General features: G+C 43.4%; 1 protein-coding gene across 1 annotated transcript; it reads right to left on the minus strand.

Moving 5' to 3' along the window:
* Positions 1–308: 308 nt before the first annotated feature.
* On the minus strand, positions 309–730 carry SPATA45 (spermatogenesis associated 45). The gene has a single exon (XM_032289186.1). The coding sequence runs from the start codon at positions 657–659 to the stop codon at positions 369–371; it is 291 nt and encodes a 96-aa protein (XP_032145077.1). The 5' UTR covers positions 660–730; the 3' UTR covers positions 309–368.
* Positions 731–18,939: the final 18,209 nt, after the last annotated feature.

Genomic DNA, 18,939 nt, shown 5'->3' on the forward strand with positions numbered 1-18,939 from the left:
TATTCCTCAGAATTCTTAGGAATACCTACAAATCCTGCCTATCAATTGGTTAAGAATCCTATCATAGGCTGGGCCTGGTGGCTCATGCCTGTAATCCCAGCACTTTGGGAGGCTGAGATGGGTGGATCACCTGGGGTCAGAAGTTTGAGACCAGCATGGCTGACCAACAAGGTGAAAACCTGTCTCTACTAAAAAATACAAAAAAAATAGCTGGCTGTGGTGGGCACCTGCAATCCCAGCTACCTGGGAGGCTGAGGCAGGAGACTAGCCTGAACCTGGGAGGATGAGGTGGCAGTGAGCTGAGATCATGCCATTGCACTCCAGCCTGCGTGACAAGAGCGGAACTCCATCTGAAAACAAAAACCTTATCATAACATCTTACTTTTTGGTGGAAAGTGCTTCCTCTCCACATGAGCAAGGAGACTCAGCTTGACCCAGGAGCTCCTGCCGCTTTCAGGAACAGGCTCTTTGGCTGTGGTATGAGTAGAGGACTGATAAGCACCCGGGAAGTGCCTCTTTTGAGCTCTCAGTAAGCTGACTTCATTGCTTCGTTCCACCAAGCAGTTGGATTCACGCTTTCTGTTTATCTCCTCCAGGAGACGTTGTTTGCTTACTCCATGTTTTTTAATTATTTCACTGATTTTGTTTGTAGATGCCATTATGCTCACAAACCAATCGTCAAGTGATTCTTGGTGTCCTACAAGCAAATGAAAAAATACTATCAATTGTCTTTTTGACTTAGAAGCCAGTATTCACAATCACGTTTATCAGTTTCTTGTTTTTCCTTCCATAAAATAGCACTACCACCACCACACCTCCCACCCCACCTCACTTTTTTATTTATTTATTTATTTAGACAGCGTTTTGCTCTGTCACCCAGGCTAGAGTGCAATGGTGTGATCTCGGCTCACTGCAACCTCTACCTTCCCAGTTCAAGTGATTCTCGTGCCTCAGCCTCCTGAGTAGCTGGAATTGCAGGTGTGCACCACCATGCCTGGCTTTTTGTATTTTTAGTAGAGACGGGGTTTTGTCATGTTGGCCAGGCTGGTCTCAAACTCCTGGCTTGAGGTGATCTGCCCACCTCAGTCTTCCGAAATGCCGGGATTACAGGTGTGAGCTACCGTGCCTGGAGAGCACACCTCACTGTTTTATTATTATTAACCCAGCACTTTGGGAGGCCAAGGCAGGCAGATCATGAAGCCAGGAGTTCAAGACCAAACCAGCCTGGCCAACTTAGTGAAACTCCATCTCTACTAAACAAAAAATTAGCTGAGTGTGGTGGTGGGCACCTGTAATCCAGCTACTCGGGAAGCTAAGGCAGGAGAATCGCTTGAGCCCAGGAGGCAGAGGCTGCAGTGAGGTGAGATCAGGCCATTGTACTCCAGCTCAGGTGACAGTGTGAGACTCTGTCTCAAAAAAAAAAAAAAAAAAAGGGGTGGCCAGGTGCAGTGGCTCACGCCTATAATCCCACACTTTGGAAAGCCGAGATGAGAGGATCACTTAAGCCTGCAAGGCAAAGGTTGCAGTGAGCTGAGATTGTGCCATTGCACTACAGCCTGGGTGACAGAGCAAGATTTGTAAAGATTGAGAAATATTCAGAACCGATAAATGATACAGTGATAAAGTCAACAGTCTCAAGAAGCTCAAACAATACCAGTCAGGATGTTTTTAAAAGCCCACTCTGAGATTACAGTGAACTAAAAAGAAAATCTTAAAAGCAACCAGAGAATCAAAGGAGGGACAATTGGACCAACAGCTGACTCTTCAACAAGCAATAACAGAAGCCAGCAGACAAAGAAATGGGGTCGGGCATAGTGGCTCATACTTGTAATCCCAGCACTTTGGGAGGCTGAGGCAGGTGGGTTACCTGAGGTCAGGAGTTTGAGATCAGCCTGGCCAACATAGCAAAAACTCATCTTTACTAAAAATACAGCAACAAAATAACTGGGCATGGTGGTGTGTGCTTTTAATCCCAGCTACTCAAGAGGGTAAGGCAGCAGAATCGTTTGAACCTGAGAAGCAGAGGTTAAAGTGAGCCAAGATCATGCCACTGCACTCCAGCCTGGGTGACATAACAAGATTTTGTCTCAAAAAATAAAAAAAAATACAAAATACATTCAGCATCATCAGTCACTAGGAAAGTGTAAATAAATACTACAATGAGGTACCACTACATATCACTAGAGTGGTTGAAATGAAAAAGACTGACCAAACTATCTTTGTGTTAGCAAAGACATGGAGAAACTGGAACTCTCATGTGCTCCTAGTGAGAATGTAAAGTTGTACAATATCTTTGGAAAATAATCATGCAGCTTCTTAAAAAGTTAAACATATTCCTATCACATGATCCATTTCTAGATATTTATTCTCCACATACATGCATAAAGAAATATATCTGTACACATGAAAACTAACACATAAATGTTCATCAGAGCTTAAAAAAATTTTTTTACACGGCTTTAGTTTTATTTAAGTATTTTTGAGACAGACAAGAGTGAAATGGCATGACCATGGCTCACTGCACCCTCGACCTCCCAGGCTCAAGCCACTTTCCCACCTCAGCCTCCTGAGTAGCTGGGACTACAGGTGCAGGCCAAAGCAACTGGCTATTTTTGTTTTTATTTTTTGTAGAGATGAGGTCTCATTATGTTCCTAAGGCTGGTCTTAAACTCCTGGGGCTCAAGGGATCCCCCTGCCTTGGCTCCCAGAGTGCTGAGATTACAGGTGTGAGCAAAGCCACCAGGCCCAGCCCACAGCTTTATTTTTATGAGCTGAAAAGTTCTAACAACCCAAACGTCCATCACCTGCAGAATAAACAAATAAATTATGGTAATTGTACACAATAGACACTGAGTTATAAAATATATTTTTATATATATTATATGTATATAATATATTTATATAATATAGATATATTTCTTTTACCTGAAATGCTAATTCATCAGTATATATATTTGAGCAGTGTTCACATATTGTTGATAAACACAATGACATGGCTGAATCTCAAAATAACTATGCTGAGTTAAAAAAAAAACAACAAAAAACGGCCAAATGAGAATGTACAGTGTATGATTCCATGCATATAAAACTCTAGGAAATACTAGGCTGGGCATGGTCACACATGCCTGTACTCCCAGCACTTTGGAAAGCTGAGGAAGGAGGACTGCTTGAGCTCAGGAGTTCAAGACCAGCCTGAGCAACATAATGAGACCTTGTCTCTACAAAAAAAATTCAAGAACTTAGGTGTGGTGGCGCCTGCCTGTAATTCCAGCTACTCAACAGGCTGAGGTGGGAGGATGGCTTGAGCCCAGGAGGTGGAGGTTGCAGTGAGCTGTGATCACAAAACTGCACTCCAGCTTGGGCAACAGAGCAAGTCCCTGTGTCGGGAAAAAAAAAAAGCTAGGAAATATGAAGTCCCCTACAGTGACAAATGAAAATCAACGGCTGCTTGGGAATGGGGAAAGGCAGGCAGCAAGGGTGACAGGCAGGGATATGAATAAACTTTTGGGGCTGATGGATATGTTTATTATCTTAATTGTGGTGAAGATTTCCTGGGTGTATGCATATGTCAAAAACATCAAACTGTACATTTTAACCATGGGCAGTTTATTGTATGTCAATGACCACTCAATAAAGCTCTTACATAAAATTTGGCTGAGTACCTAGCACATTGCCTAATGAATATTAGGTGGTTGATAAATATTTGAATGAATGAGAAAATAGTATATTACTTACAAGCCTTGATTTTCTTTCACTTTAATGTTGTTATTGTGAGAATATTTCATGTATTTACGTGGGTCATTAGTAACAAAAATGTAATATTTGATAATGTAATAGTCTAACATGTGGATTTATAGTTTTTTTCTCTTTTAAAATTTAATTTTAATTTTAAATTCTTTTGTTTTTGTTTTTTTGAGGCAGAGTCTCTCTCTGTCACCAGGCTGAAGTGCAGTGGCGCCATCTCGGCTCACTGCAACCTTCGCCTCCCATGTTCAAGTGATTCTCCTGCCTCAGCCTCCCAAGTAGCTGGGACTACAGGCGAGTGCCACCACACTCAGCTAATTTTTGTATTTTTAGTAGAGATGGGGTTTCACCATGTTGGCCAGGATGGTCTCGATCTCTTAACCTCGTGGTCCACCTGCCTTGGCCTCCCAAAGTGCTGGGATTACCGGTATGAGCCACTGCACTCGGTCTTTTAAATTATTTTGGAGTGGGAGACACCACCTACCTTCCTTCCTTCCTTCCTTCCTTCCTTCCTTCCTTCCTTCCTTCCTTCCTTCCTTCCTTCCTCTCTCTCTCTCTTTCTTTCTTTCTTTCTTTCTTTTTGAGAAAGAGTCTCAGTCATTCAGGCTGGAGTGCAGTGTCACCATCTTGGCTCACTGCAACCTCCCGCCTCCTAGGTTCAAGCAATTCTCTGCCTCAGCCTCCCAAGCAGCTGGGATTACAGGCACCTGCCACCACGCGAGGCTATTTTTTTGTATTTTTAGTAGAGATGGGGTTTCACCATCTTGGCCAGGCTGGTCTTGAACTCCTGACCTCGTGATCTACCCGCCTCGGCCTCCCAAAGTGCTAGGATTACAGGCATAAGCCTCTGTGCCTGGCCCCACCTTTTCTTTTTGTTTGTTTCTTTTGAGATGGGGTCTCATTTTGTCACCCAGACAGAATCCAGTGGCATGATCTTGGGTCACTGCAACCTCTGCCTCCTGAGCTCAAGTGATCCTCCAAACTTCAGTCTCTGGAGTGGCTGGGACCACCACAGGCATGCACCACCATGCCCAGCTAATTTTTTTGTATATTTGGTAGAGACAGGGTTTCACCATGTTGCCCAGCCTGGGCTGAAACTCCTGAGTTCAAGCGATCTACCCACCTCAGGTTTCCAAAGTGCTGGGATTACAGGTGTGAGCCACCGAGCCTGACATTAATTATTCTTTTTATTGCTAGACTTTAGATTGTTTTTGCTTTATTTTTATAATAACACTTTGAAACACATTGAAGTGACAAAAATCACGCAAACATACATTCTTTTAGGAAAGCTACCGGAGCCATCAATTTTTCATTCCTAAATAAGCAAAGAAGAGGTATCTTTTCAAAGCTCTCTGCCTAACACATAAACCTAACAAGCATTTACACCTGTAGAAAATGGAAATGCTTTAGGAGAGAATGCCAAATGTTTTGTTGCCTTCCTCCTTTCCAGAGCCACATGGAAGACTGGGATTTTCTGAAAGATGGCAAAGAATTGTCTTAGGCGGTTATTGCCAGAATGATGCTGCAAAACTCAGCAGCATACAACAACATTTATTCTCATGCCCAGTAGTGGACTGGCTGATCCAAGTGTGTCTCACTTGAGAACTCTGCCTCAGGCTACGAGTTGAGCTTAGGTCTGCACCCCAATTTAAGGACTAGCAGAAACAAGAAAAGATATTTTTCTCTAACCCAGTATGTCAGAGAGAACCTAACACTCCTACATTCGTTTCTGGAAATTTTTTGCTTGTTTGTTTCTGAGACAGAGTTTTGGTCTTGTCACCCAGGCTGGAGTGCAAGGGTGATCTCCAATCACTGCAACCTCCGCCTCCTGGGTTCAGCAATTCTCCTGCCTCACCCTCCCAAGTAGCTGGGACTACAGGCATGTGCCACCATGCCTGGCTAATTTTGTATTTTTAGTACAGATGGGATTTTCCCATGTTGGCCAGGCTGGTCTCGAACTCCCGACTTCAAGGGATCCACCCGCCTCATCCTCCTAAAGTGCTGGGATTACAGGCGTGAATCACTGCGCCTGGCATTGTTTCTGGGAATTTTAACAGGATAAGATAAACTTCCTTTTAAAGGTAAAGAATATGAGACAAAATGTTTTTTTACTGAACTGCAGTTTAAGTTTTCCATCTCCGGCATGTGCAGCTTCCCCATTTTATCTTTTTGTTTCCTGTTTCCCTTGGGAAATCATTGAACTTAGAACCATAACTTTTACACTAATGTCTGGAGTTTGAGTTCAGCATCATGGAAGAGACCAGTAAGAGACAATTAAGGCTGGGGGAGGTGGCTCACGCCTGTAATCCCAGCACTTTGGGAGGCCGAGGCGGGCGGATCACTTGAAGTCCGGAGTTTGAGACCAACCTGGCCAACATGGTGAAACCCCGTTTCTACTAAAAATACAAAAATTATCTGGGCATGGTGGCATGGGCCTGCAATCCCAGCTACTTGGGAGGCTGAGGCATGAGAATTGCTTGAATCCAGGAGGCTGAGGTTGCAGTGCGCTGAGATCACACCACTGCACTCCAGTTTAGGTAACAAGAGTGAGACTTTGTCTCAAAATAAATAAATAAAATAATAATAAAAAGTTTAGTTTGTCAATTGCCTGTTTTTGTTTGTCAGTTTTGAAATGGAGTTTCGCTCTGTCATGCAGGCTGGAGTGCAGTGGCTTGATCTCAGCTCACTGCAACCTCCGTCTCCTAAGTTCAAGCGATTCTCGTGCTTTTGCCTCTTGAGTAGCTGGGACTACAGGTGTGCACCACCATGCCAGGTTAATTTTTTTGTATCTTTAGTAGAGATTGGCGGGGGTTTCACCATGTTGGCCAGGCTGGCCTCAAACTCCTGACCTCAAGTGATCTGCCTGCCTCAGCCCCCCAAAGTGCTGGGATTACAGGTGTGAGCCACCACCACCAGCCTGAGTTAATTCATATTTTGTTAAAAGCCCGTTTTATAGTTGAACTGCAAATAAAACATAGATGTCTTAGTTAAAAGTTCACCATGAAGATAACAAAATTCAAACTCTTATTACAACTGTAGCTAAATAAAACAAAATAGACACAGCAATAGAGTCTAGTGGTAAAAGCATATTTATTAAGTAAAAAAGATTTCATTAATATTTACCTATGCTGCCTCCTAACTATATGACCTTGTTTAAGTTACTTACCTTCTCTGGGCCTCAGTTTCCTCATGTGTTAATGTATTAAATGAAAATAATATCCAACTCACAGTGTCATAAGGATGAAATGAGCTAATAAATATCAAGAGCTTAATTCAACCAACCCTCAATAAGTGGTAACTTTATCACATTAAAAAGCACTTTGAAAAAAGTTTTGTTCAATTTGATAAAATATCTTTTCTCCCCAATTACTAATCTTGTTTACTTGCTATTTGACTAGAATTGGCTACATAATTTGTAGGGTCCAGTGAAAATAAAAATGCTGGACGCTTTATTAACAAACAATCGAGGCTTTCAAGCTAATGTCAGTAAAACTTTCAGCCAATTGTGAGACCCTCTGAGCAAAGGGCCCTATGTGACTGTTTGGGTCTCATGCCTGTGAAACTGGTCCTGTAAGTGACATAGGAACAGGACAATTTCAACTGCTAATTCATCCATTTTGCAATCTCTTACATGGAGATAAGTAATATGTTCAACCCACGACTTTGAAAGCAGCTTTGAAGAGCTGCCCAAAATAGCTCCATTGGGAGAGCATTAGACTGAAAAGGGCTTTGAAACTTTTTTTTTTTTTTGAGACAAGGTCTCACTCTGTCACCCAGGCTAGAGTACAGTGAGTGACTTGATCACAGTCCACTGCAGCCTCAACCTCCCGGGCTCAGATGAACCCCCACCTCAGCCTTCCAAATAGCTGGCACGACAGGCACACACCACCATGCCTAGCTAATTTTTGTAGAAACAGGGTTTTGCCATGTTGCCCAGGCTGGTCTTGAACTCCTGGGCCCAAGTGATCCTTCTGCCTCAGTCTCTCAAAGTGCTGGGATTATAGGCATGAGCAACTGTGCCTAGCCCAGGCTTTGAAAATACTAAACATGTATATACAGTAGACCTTCATTACTCATGGATTAAATATTTGCAAATTTGGCCACTCCTTAAAATGTATTTGTTACCCTAAATAGCACTAGTTGCACTAGCCTGGGAAAAAGATGAAAAGTACGGTTTCTGCTGAATACATATTGCTTTTGTGCCATCGTGACCCCGAACAATTGTATGTCAAACCATTGTAAGTTGGGGGCCAGCTGTATTCTTTCTAGGAGCAATGGTTCAGTGTTTGCTAATTTAAGGTTTTTGGTATCTTTATAGATCATAACTATCATAGTAACGAGGACAGCATGATAAAATATATTACTATTTCTACAGGCATATTGTTATAAATTACCTTTAACATACAGCAACCCAAAGCGTGTTTCAAGTCCACTGGCGTGGATTAGCCCACTGGGATGCTACCTTGGTGATGGAATATTCTGATCAGTGCCATTCCAACTTTGTTCTATTCATAGAAGCCTGGTCAAGAGAGATTCTGGAGTCAGAGAAATCATTTACTTACTAACTAGGTGTCCTTGGATAAATATAAATTACTCAACTCTCTTTTTAAAAAATTTTTATTTTGGAGACAGGGTCTTACTCTGTCACCCAGGCTGGAGAGCAGTGGTACAATCACAGTTTAATTGTGTCAGCCAGGCTGGTCTTGAACTCCTGAGCTCAAGCGATTCCCCTGCCTTGGCCTCCCAAAGTGTTAGGATTACAGGTGTGCATCAGCAGACCCAGCCATTCAACCCTCATAGTATCAGGTTCATGATCTGTAAAATGGGGCTAAGGATACTGCTTTCACCAAGCTGTGTGTATGTGTGGTAAGCGATGAGGAAGGAGTTGAGATTAAATTAGGAATGCATGTAAAGCTTTTTGCATTGTGCCTGGCATCAATTTATTACATGTTCTGATACATTTTGAGCACATATTCTGCTTGGTGCTGTTGTGGTTACTGGAGACAAATGGCTCCTTGCCCTCATGAAGAAGAGTTCTAATCTAAAGATTCATTGTAGGTACTCAGTAAGTGGTAGCTACTTTATTGGTTTTATTAAAACTTTATATTTTACATGGGGAATTTGTTGTTGTTTGTTTGTTTGTTTTTTTTTTTTTTTTTTTTTGAGATGAAGTTTCATTCTTGTCGCCCAGGCTGGAGTGCAATGGCATGATCTCGGCTTACTGCAACCTCACCCTCTCGGGTTCAAGCTATTCTCCTGCCTCAGCCTCCTGAGAGGGATTACAGGCATGAGCCACCATGCCAGGCTCATTTTCTATTTTTAGTAGAAAAGGGGTTTCACGATGTTGGCCAGGCTGGTCTTGAACTCCTGACTTCAGGTGATCTGCCCACCTCCGCCTCCCAAAGTGCTGGGATTACAGGCACGAGTCACCGTGCCTGGCCTGTTTTGCTTTTCGAGATAGGACCTCAGTCCATCAGACAGGCTACAGTGCAGTGCTGTGATTGAGGCTCACTTGCAACGTCGACCTCTGGGGCTCAGGTGATCCTCTCACCTCCGCCTCCTGGGTTGCTGGGACTGTAGGCGTTCACCACCAGGCCGGCTAATTTTTAAATTTTTTATAGAGATGGGGTTTTGCCACGCTGCCCAGGCTACATGGGGAGTTATTTTATTCATGCATTTCTTTTCTAAGAAGAGGACGTCTCCAGTTTTTTTTTTTTTTTTTTTTTTTAAATCTTCAGGTCCCTCTGGAAGTAGGGGCAGGGAAAAGCTATCTAACCGACTAACTCACTACATGGAGGAGGAACTCAAGAAGGAAGCTGACTCAAGAAATTGCACATCATTCATAGTGCCATCGCTGCCTTCAAAGGTGGGCAGTACATTTTTTAAAACACTTTTATTTTATTTTATTTTTGTTTTTATTTTTTGGTGGCAAGGTCTTGCACTGTTGCCAGGCTAGAGTGCAATGGCATGATCTTGGCTTATTGTAACCTCTGCCTCCAGGGCTCAAGCCATCCCCCCACTTCAGCCTCGCAAGTAGCTGGAAGAATAAGCTTGTGCCACCACGCCCGGCTAATTTTTGTATTTTTTTAAAAGACAGGGGCTCACTGTGTTACCCAGGCTGGTCTCAAATTCCTGAGCTCAAGCCATCCTCCTGCCTCGGTCTCCCAAAGTGCTGGGATAACAGGCCTGAGCCACCGCTCCCAGCCAACATATTTATTTATTTTTAGGAAATACAGTTTAGTTCAATATAGTTTATGTATGCATGCTTTCACTATATCTTGAGAGATTCAGGAAAGTTCTTGTTAAAAATAAGGCCCAGCATGGAACTAGGATGTACTTCACATTTTTATAACCCAGGTGGAAGAGCATATGTAGGCTAAAGAAACAAAGAAAGGCCGGCCGCCGTGGCTCACGCCTGTAATCCAAGCACTTTGGAGGCCAAGGCGGGCCGATCACTGAGGTCGGGAGTTCAAGACCAGTCTGACCAACACGGTGAAACCCCATCTTTAAAAAAAGTTAAAATTTAAAAAAAAAAAAAGAAGAAGAAGAAGAAGAAGAAAAAAGAAAGAAACAAAGAAAAAAACTGATGAAAGAACAGTCGGGCCCAGCCAGGGTGAAGGTACCTTAAGGCAACAAGAGAGGGAAGAAGGGGCTTCAAAAAAAGCAGAGAAGAAAAAAAACTTCAGAAATAAGTGTTAGAGGCCCGTCACAATGGCTCACGCTTGTAATGCTAGCACTTTGGGAGGCCGAGGTGAGCAGATCACTTGAAGTCAGGAGTTTGAGACTAGCCTGGCCAATAGGGTGAAACCCTGTCTCTACCAAAAATACAAAAACTTGCCAGTCATGATTGCATGTGCCTGTTATCCCAGCTATTTGGGAGGCTGAGGTGGGAGGTTTAATCTGTGGACCATGTTGGGGCTTAGAATATTTCATTTTTGGTTACAGGGGCTTGAGTGTTCCTTGCGGCCTGTGTCCATATGGCATTCCCTCTAATTGCAGCTATTTGGTCTCTCAGCTCTAAGCATGCGAACCCTTAAGACTCCTCTGTTGTAGATGCTGTGAACTGGCCAGGGCTAGGAAGGAAGACTGGAGGTCCATTTTTGTTGGCCCAATTCTTTCATCAGGTTTCAGCAAGTGAGTTCCAAAGTAGTGAATCAAGAGAAAACATGTGAGGCAGTTGCAGTTTTTTTCAGAGAAAATTTGGAAATGAAGATATTAGTTGCTATAGGTGTGAGAGGGGTGAGCAGAGGCCAGTTTACCATGAGGTTAATATGGCTTACCCTTCAGGGTCTCTGAAGGCTCCTCTCTCTCTCTCTCTCTCTCTCTCTCTCTCATCTCTATCTCAACAAGGCCTCAGTCTGTTGCCTAGGCTAGAGTGGTGCAATCTCATTTCATTGCAGACTTGACCTCCTGGGCTCAAGCAATCCTCCCACCTCAGCCTCTCAGGTAGCTGGGACTACAGGCATGCGCCACCATGTCCAGAAAAATTCTGTATTTTTTTGGTATAGAAGGGGTTTCACCATGTTGCCCAGACTGGTCTTGAACTCCTGAGCTCAATTGATGTGCCTGCCTCCACCTCCCAAAGTGCTGGGATTACAGGCATGAGCCACCATACCTGGCCGCATTTTTAATTTTAAATTTGATATTAGTTTCTTTTTTTCCTTTTTATTTATTTATTTTTGTTTGCATTATGGCCACAAGTTAAATATGTTTGTTTCTTAAATAACACCCCCATCCCCAAATTAAGCCTTTAGGCTCAAAAAACCTGAATCAATTCTGGTGGGGCTGAAGAGAGATAGTACATGTTTCAATCAATTCAAATCAAGCAATTAAAAATTGTGAAAGGGCGAACGTCACACACCGGGGCCTGTTGGGGGTGGGGAGCTAGGGGAGGGATAGCATTAGGAGAAATACCTAACGTAGATGACGGGTTGATGGGTGCAGCAAACCACCATGACACGTGTATACCTATGTAACAAACCTGCACGTTCTGCACACGTATCCCAGAACCTAAAGTATAATTAAAAAAAATACATACATACATTTTTTAAAAAATTGTAAAAAGAAGGTGAGAGTTTTAAAATTGCTAGTACTGGCCAGCTAATTTTGTATTTTTAATGGAGACGGGGTTTCACCATGTTGGTTCAGGCTGGTCTCGAACTCCTGACCTCAGGTGATCCACCAGCCACAGCCTCCCAAAGTGCTGGGATTACAAGCCTGAGCCACCTCCCCCAGCCTAAATCTCATTATCTTTAAAACCAATGTGTCAACTAGCTAATGTGATAAATTAAATCGTGCCTAAAGGAATAAGCAGATGTAACATGGAAAATTTAGTTATGATTTGACATTGGTTACATTTAAATCATGCAATAGTTAAATTTTAAGCCAGACACGAAAGGTAGGATCTGCCTTAGCAAATCCTTGGAGATGTTTTAGGGCAAGAAGCTCTGCTGTTGCAGAATTAAATCTCTAGTACCACTACATAAAAATGTACAAATAGTTTTCATCGTCTTTCTGTGCCACCATAATGGTGTGCATGAATGCGAAAAAGAAACACAAATGTGTTGTTCTTATTAGGTCATGCTCCAAAGTCATTGTTCGGTTTCTAACTGTGATGGCGAACATGGTTATATTGGTGAATTCAAAGTCATTGATGGTCACAGAGCTGCGAAAATTGTCGTGAACCTCATAGGCAGGTTAAACAAGTGCGGAGCAATCAGCTCCAGATTTGATGTGCAATTAAAAGATGTAGAAAAATGGGCTGGGTGCAGTGGCTCACACCTGTAATCCCAGCACTTTGGGAGCTGAGGTGGGGGGATCACGTGAGGTCAGGAGTTCAAGACCAGCTGGCTAGCATGGTAAAATCCCATTCTACTAAAAATACAAAAATTAGCCAGGCATGGTGGTGGGCACCTATAGTCTCAGCTACTTGGAAGGCTGAGGCAGGAGAATCGTTGGAACCCAGGAGGCAGAGGTAGCTGTGAGCAGAGATTAAACCATTGCACTCCAGCCTGGGCAAAAAGAGCAAGATTCGGTCTCAAAAAAAAAAAAAAAAAAGAAGAAGAAGATCTAGAAAAGTGACAAAATAATTTGTTCCCATCTCACCAGTTTGTTTTCACTGTGTTGATGACCTCAGCTGGCATCATGGACCAAGAGGAAACAAGACAAAAACACACAGGAGAAAAAATCCTGGGACTCTTTCTTTTAGGAGTACATACATATAAATAAAATGTCTCAATGGAGGGGGGAATACGTGTGGGAGGATTCTGATTTCCAGCCTTCTCCTCCACTCCTTCATTTCCAACTTGATCTTTTCACAGAATAGAACCCTATAGCCTCTGCTGCTCAGATAGACAGAGTCTGGTGCCAGCAGGAGTAAACTGAAGGCAAGGCTGCTCAGATATACCCACCTCCCCATGAAACATCATGGATTGTACATTCCAATAGCATTGTTCTGGTTTGCATCTTAACCTCTGAGACTCTTAAACTGTAGGAAACCTTTGTTCAGGGACAGCTACATCACTCCTATTAGCATTTTGGACCTTGGCTCCTGGATACTGTCCAGACCTCATATTGCTGAACTGCTACTTATTCAAATCTCTCTGACTTGGCATTCCACACCTATAAAGTAGCTCAATCTCATCTTGACTCCTAGCCAAATGATGCTCCCAGTAGTATCTTTTTTGACAGCGATTAAGGTTCATTTTATGTTATACATGGAAACATTTGATACAAATTATGACTCATGTTTAAACTGGTTAATAAGTATCTACCACTGAAGTCAGAGAAAGAAGACAAGATTAAGAAATTAGAATGGCACTACAAAGAGATACTGATGAGTTTTCACTTTTTCTTACTCTATTCTTTACTTCCGGACCTTTGTTGAGGTAGGCATAGTAATTGTGCCTAATGCTCTCAGTAGAAATAGCTTATTCTGCTTTTCATAAATCACAGCAACTTAAAGTCAGAAGAAAAATTAGATCTAAGAGGAGGGGAAAAATTAGATCTTACATAGCTCAAATTTTTTTCACAGAATTTATAAATCCTATCCACAACATACCCTCTGGTATACATAATCATCTAATTGCTGTATAGATATGTCACATGATGGTCCATTCAACTATTTATCACCTCCAGTGGTACGAAACCTACCTCTTGTTAGACAAAAGGTAGCTATGATATACCATGATGTGCTACCCTTTAGGGGCAGTCCTGAAAGCACCCTGCAGGAATGGACCCTATAGTCAGAAATTTGATCTGAAACAGTTTGGAGTAACAACAGGAGGATATGGCTGGGCACGGTGGCTCAAGCCTGTAATTCCAACACTTTGGGAGGTGGAGGTGGATGGATCACCTGGAGTCAGGAGTTCAAGAAACCCCATCTCTACTAAGAATATAAAAAATTAGCCGGATGTGGTGGCACGTGCCTGTAATCCTAGCTACTCTGGAGGCTGAGGCAGGGCTTGAACCTGGGAGGTGGAAGTTGCAGTGAGCGGAGATTGCGCCACTGCACTCTAGCCTGGGCAACAGAGTGAGACTCTGTCTTAAAAACAAGAACAACAGGAGAATCCAAGCAGGTTTAAATAGACGGGAAACAGATGGGGTCTAATCTAAGATACCACAATGAGGAGATATGATTATGAGAAACACAAAGATATGAGTTGGTAATAAAGGAAATGGGTGGGTTTACTGAGTACTGGTATAAATCAGAGGTCAGGCACCATTTAAGTGCTTTATATTTACTAGCCATTTATTGATCATAACAATTTTGTGAAGAATATTATCCTCATTTTATAGGTACACATACATGCAATAACTAATCCAAGGTCATACAGCTAGTAAGTGAAAGAGCTAGGATTTGAGCCCAGGACACTTGGTTCCAGAGCCTGAACACTTGACCAATCACTACACTAGATCATCTTACTAACTGTAACTGAGACTGCCTAACATGTGCCAGGCGTTGTTCAATCATTTAATCCTCATAATAATCCTACACAGCAGGATCCTGTAATCCTAAACAGCTAAGTAACTTGCCCAAGGTCACATAGCCGATGAGTGCTTCAGCAGGGTATTCAAACCCAGGCAGCTTGCTGTAGCTCTGATGCCCTTGCCAAATACTCTAGACCCCCTTGGTGGTACATTCCAGGGAAGTGGTGGTAGTGTCAGATATATGTGCAAGGAAAGCACATGATAAAGGTGGGTACGAGAGTAGGACAGATGGCTGGGCACAGTGGTTTATGCCTGTAACCCTAGCATTTGGGGGGAGGTTGAGGCAGGAGAATTGCTTGAGGCCATGAGTCCAAGACCAGCCTGGGCAACACAGAGAGAGAGACAGAGAGAGAGAGAGGAATAGGGGCCAGCCAGCTCATAAAAATCCCTAAGAAAATTATGAGCTGACTGGCTGTCCAGGACACCCAGGGAATTGTCAACCCAATCCTTCTTGCTGAGGACATAGAAAAGACAAATGATCTCTAAACAGAAGGAGCCTAAACAGTCAGAAAAAATGGCCTCCTTGTAGTAGTATGTTCAGGAAGCTCCCCAGTGCACAGAGGAGTTATCTATTAGATATGGCAGAAGATGATGTCTAGCCCCCACTGGATAATAGGGAAATTGGATCTAATATAACATTTCGGTCTCTGGTTTCAGGAAGGGGTGGAAAGTTTGCAGATACCTGAATGTTTACTGTGGACATCTGGAAAAGAGGTATGGTTGGGGCAAGCAAAGAAAGGTCATTTAAAATTTAACCCACTGGATTCCCTTTCCAAATAGTTTTTTTGTGTGTGTGAGCTATGTAGGTTTCATGGTACATGAAAGTACAGAAAAAATGTCTGTGAATATTGAATAATTGTGCTGAATATTATTTTTAGAGACATGGTGTCCCTATGTTGCCCAGGCCAGACTCGAATTCCCGGGCTCAGGTGAGCCTCTGTTTCAGCCTTCCCCAAAATACAAGGATTACAGACATAAGCCACTGTGTCCAGCTTTATGCTGAATAGTAAGCAATGCAATTAGTTCATTTTTTTAGAAATTCATAAAATCAACTTCCTAACTAAGGCCCAATTTGGATTCCACACTTACTTTTTGTCTTCATTCAGAGAACACGCCTCAGTAATCTAGAATAATCTCCAATGTTTAGAAAATCATGTTTGTCAGGGAAGTTTGCAAGATTTTCTTTTTTAAAGAAACAGATTTCTTTCTTTTTTTAAAATTTGGAACACAAACTCTTTCTATCTTGAAGTTTGCAAGAATTTTTTTTCTTTTGTTTTCTTTCTTTCTTTTTTTTAGTCCTGTGTTTTGCAAAGGATGCAAGAATTTTTTTTTTTTTTGGGATAGATTTCCTTCCTTCCTTCTGGAAGTTTGCAGAAAAAAATTTTTTTTTAAGAAATAGATTTCCCTCCCTCCCTCCCTTCCTTCTGAAAGTTTGCAAGATTTTTTTTTTTTTTAAATAAATAGATTTCATGTTGTGGCAGGTGCCTGTAAGCTACTTGGGAAGCTGAGGAGGGAGACCCTCTTGAACCCAGGTGGTGCAGGCTGCAGTGAGCTGAGATTGCACCACTGCACCCCAGCCTGGGTGACAAGAGTAAAACTTCATCTCAAAAATAAAATAATAATAAATAATAATAATAATCAAAGAAATCGATTTCCTTCCTACCTCTCTCTGTTTATTTCTTGCTTTTTAATTTGGAACACAAATGCTTTATTTAAACGTGTATCTCAATTTCCATGTGGCTGGCAAAAAATAAAATAAAGGAGCGGATCGTGGCACACCATTCTCAGGAACCCAGTGGTCGAATCAAGACTCAGTGAGCAGCCAAGCACAGTGCCATCTCCGGGCCTCTGGCTCTGGCTCCACATAGCCCTTGCACACAGGACCTTTTACTCTGCGGATGATGGAGTGGCTTGTGTCATCCATAAATTCCTGTGTGCACTCTCCCTGAGAGCTGATTCTGCCCAGGACCTTGGTGACCCTGGCCGGCTAGATGGGGTCACAAGGCTGGTGTCCGTGATGGCAGTGCGGGGGCTGTTGGGCAGAGAGAAGAAATGGATTTCTTTTCAAAGCAAGTAATTATTTAAAATACACACTCAGTAAATATTTATTGAACACCTACTATGTGCCAGGTACTCGAACACAGTATGTTACAAATTCTTGAAAAATAGTAGAGGTAGCAAAAAGCAACCAAACTTTCAGCCCTTCCGTTAGAACTCACATTGTAGCGGAAAGGGAGAAAACAACCAGACAAAGGCCCAACGCAAGGGCTCCTGCCTGTAATCTCAGCACTTTGGGAGGTGTAAGTGAGCAGATCACTCGGCCTTGGTGGTCAGCCGAGAGAGAGAGAGAGAGAGAGAGAGAGAGAGAGAGAGAGAGAGAGAGAGAGAGAGAGAAGAAAGAGAGAGGGGGGGGAGGTAGAATTTATATACAGTACAGGTATTGATCGACTTACGACCTATGCAATTTACGACCATTCGACTTTACGACCACAATCACTAGCCACGACTGCTCCGCGTCTGGCAGCGCAAACGTTGCCCAGCTGGGCGTAAGACAGTGCGGACCAGCTTCCGGCAGCACTACCATCTCCGCGTGCATATAGCCTACTCAACTTACGACCAAATCGTGTTACGACCAGTCTGTCGGAACCAATCGTGGTCGTAAGTCGAGCACTAGCTGTAGTTTGGCCAAGGAAGACATTATAATGCACTTATTCCTTAGTTTTGAACATGTAGCATTTCACCTGTGCCAAGAGATGCCTAACATATGTCATACATGACCAAAATAATAATGTAAGAGGCAATAAAACAAAGTGCAGGGGTTTAGGGTTCTAGATATCAGCACTTTTTACGATTAAATGCATGGTAAGAATTCCTGTACTATATACACCTAGTTTCAATTTAACAACAAATTATTCGGGGTCTCTCTTTTTTTTCTTTCCCAACATAGCTTCCCAAGGAGCAGCAGGGCTGAATTTTCTCTAGTCCAGGAAGACACGCAATGTTACTGTGCTCTGGATATCTCGTTTTTATTTTTTTATTCTCCAGATCTCAAGACAGTGTCTGGCACATACGATTCAACACAAGTTTGGTGCCTGGAGCCAACTGAATATGCACGTCGGTCGAGTAACTGTTAACTACACGTGTTGGTCCGAGGGAGAAGGTGGAGCAACCGGATCTGCTCCATCACAGCCTGTCTCAGTGCTTCCTCCAAGTCAGCAGGGTGAGGTTGGGGGGATTCCAGCTTCACAAGGGAAGTTATGCTGGAACGCTTTCTGACGTTGTTCCTCTGCTGGGACAGCATGAATTTATGAAACGTGGTCCTGTCTGCCCTAAAGCCAGGGTCTCACTGAGACGGACAGCGATGCTGGGGCGACAAATAAAGTTCGTCCTGGGCTTGCGTAGGGGACAGCGCCCTTGGGAAGCCCTTGTGGAGGCGAGGGTGATGCCCACTTCTTTGTCGTCCTCATTCTGTTTCGGTGGCCCTCTCGTTCCCCCTTCCAAGCTGCCCACTTGTTAGAGGAGTCACTGCTTACCAGGCATCTGGTTTAATAAAACACGGCCAGAGTGATTGCACGTTAAAGTGAGTAGCTAGGCACTCGCAGGGCACCTATAAGGTTAATGCTAAAGGTCTGAAAATAGCCGCATTCTAAGCTGACCAGCAATTATAATTACACAATATTTATGGCCATGCGCAGGCTTAGGTTGAAGGATTAATGGTCATTAGTGCACCAACAGCCCTATCTTTAGTGGGCACATCTGCAAATTCCACGTTTAATCACGGCTTCTCACAGCTTCCCCTAAGTAGTGACTACCAAAGGACGGGAGCTCCTTCTCCTGCAGTCAGAGGATGCCAGACTCCAACGGAGCAGATTCCAGTAAACTTTGCTTCCTCCACTGCGCTCTGTGACTTGCCTCCAATTCTTTCCTGCGGTAGACCCAAGAACCCTCTCTTGGGGCCCGAGTCGAGACCCTCTTTTTCCAGCAACAAAACCCCGGGCCGCCTCCCCACCCCCAGGTGCGGCGGACCCCGGTTCCTCCATCCTTCCGGGCAGGAAAACAGCAGCCGGCACTCCCCGCCCGCTTCCCTCCCCGGCAGTCCGGCAGTTCGCTCCCGCCCCGCCCGATAGCTCCCGATTTGCTGTTGCGCCGGGCAAATACGCGCGCTGATTGGCCGGAGGACCGTCGTCAAGTGGGACACGCGACTCT

This window comes from Sapajus apella, unplaced genomic scaffold (assembly GCF_009761245.1).
Source record: "Sapajus apella isolate SASKATOON/1434 unplaced genomic scaffold, GSC_monkey_1.0 scaffold22, whole genome shotgun sequence".
Lineage (NCBI taxonomy): Eukaryota > Metazoa > Chordata > Mammalia > Primates > Cebidae > Sapajus > Sapajus apella.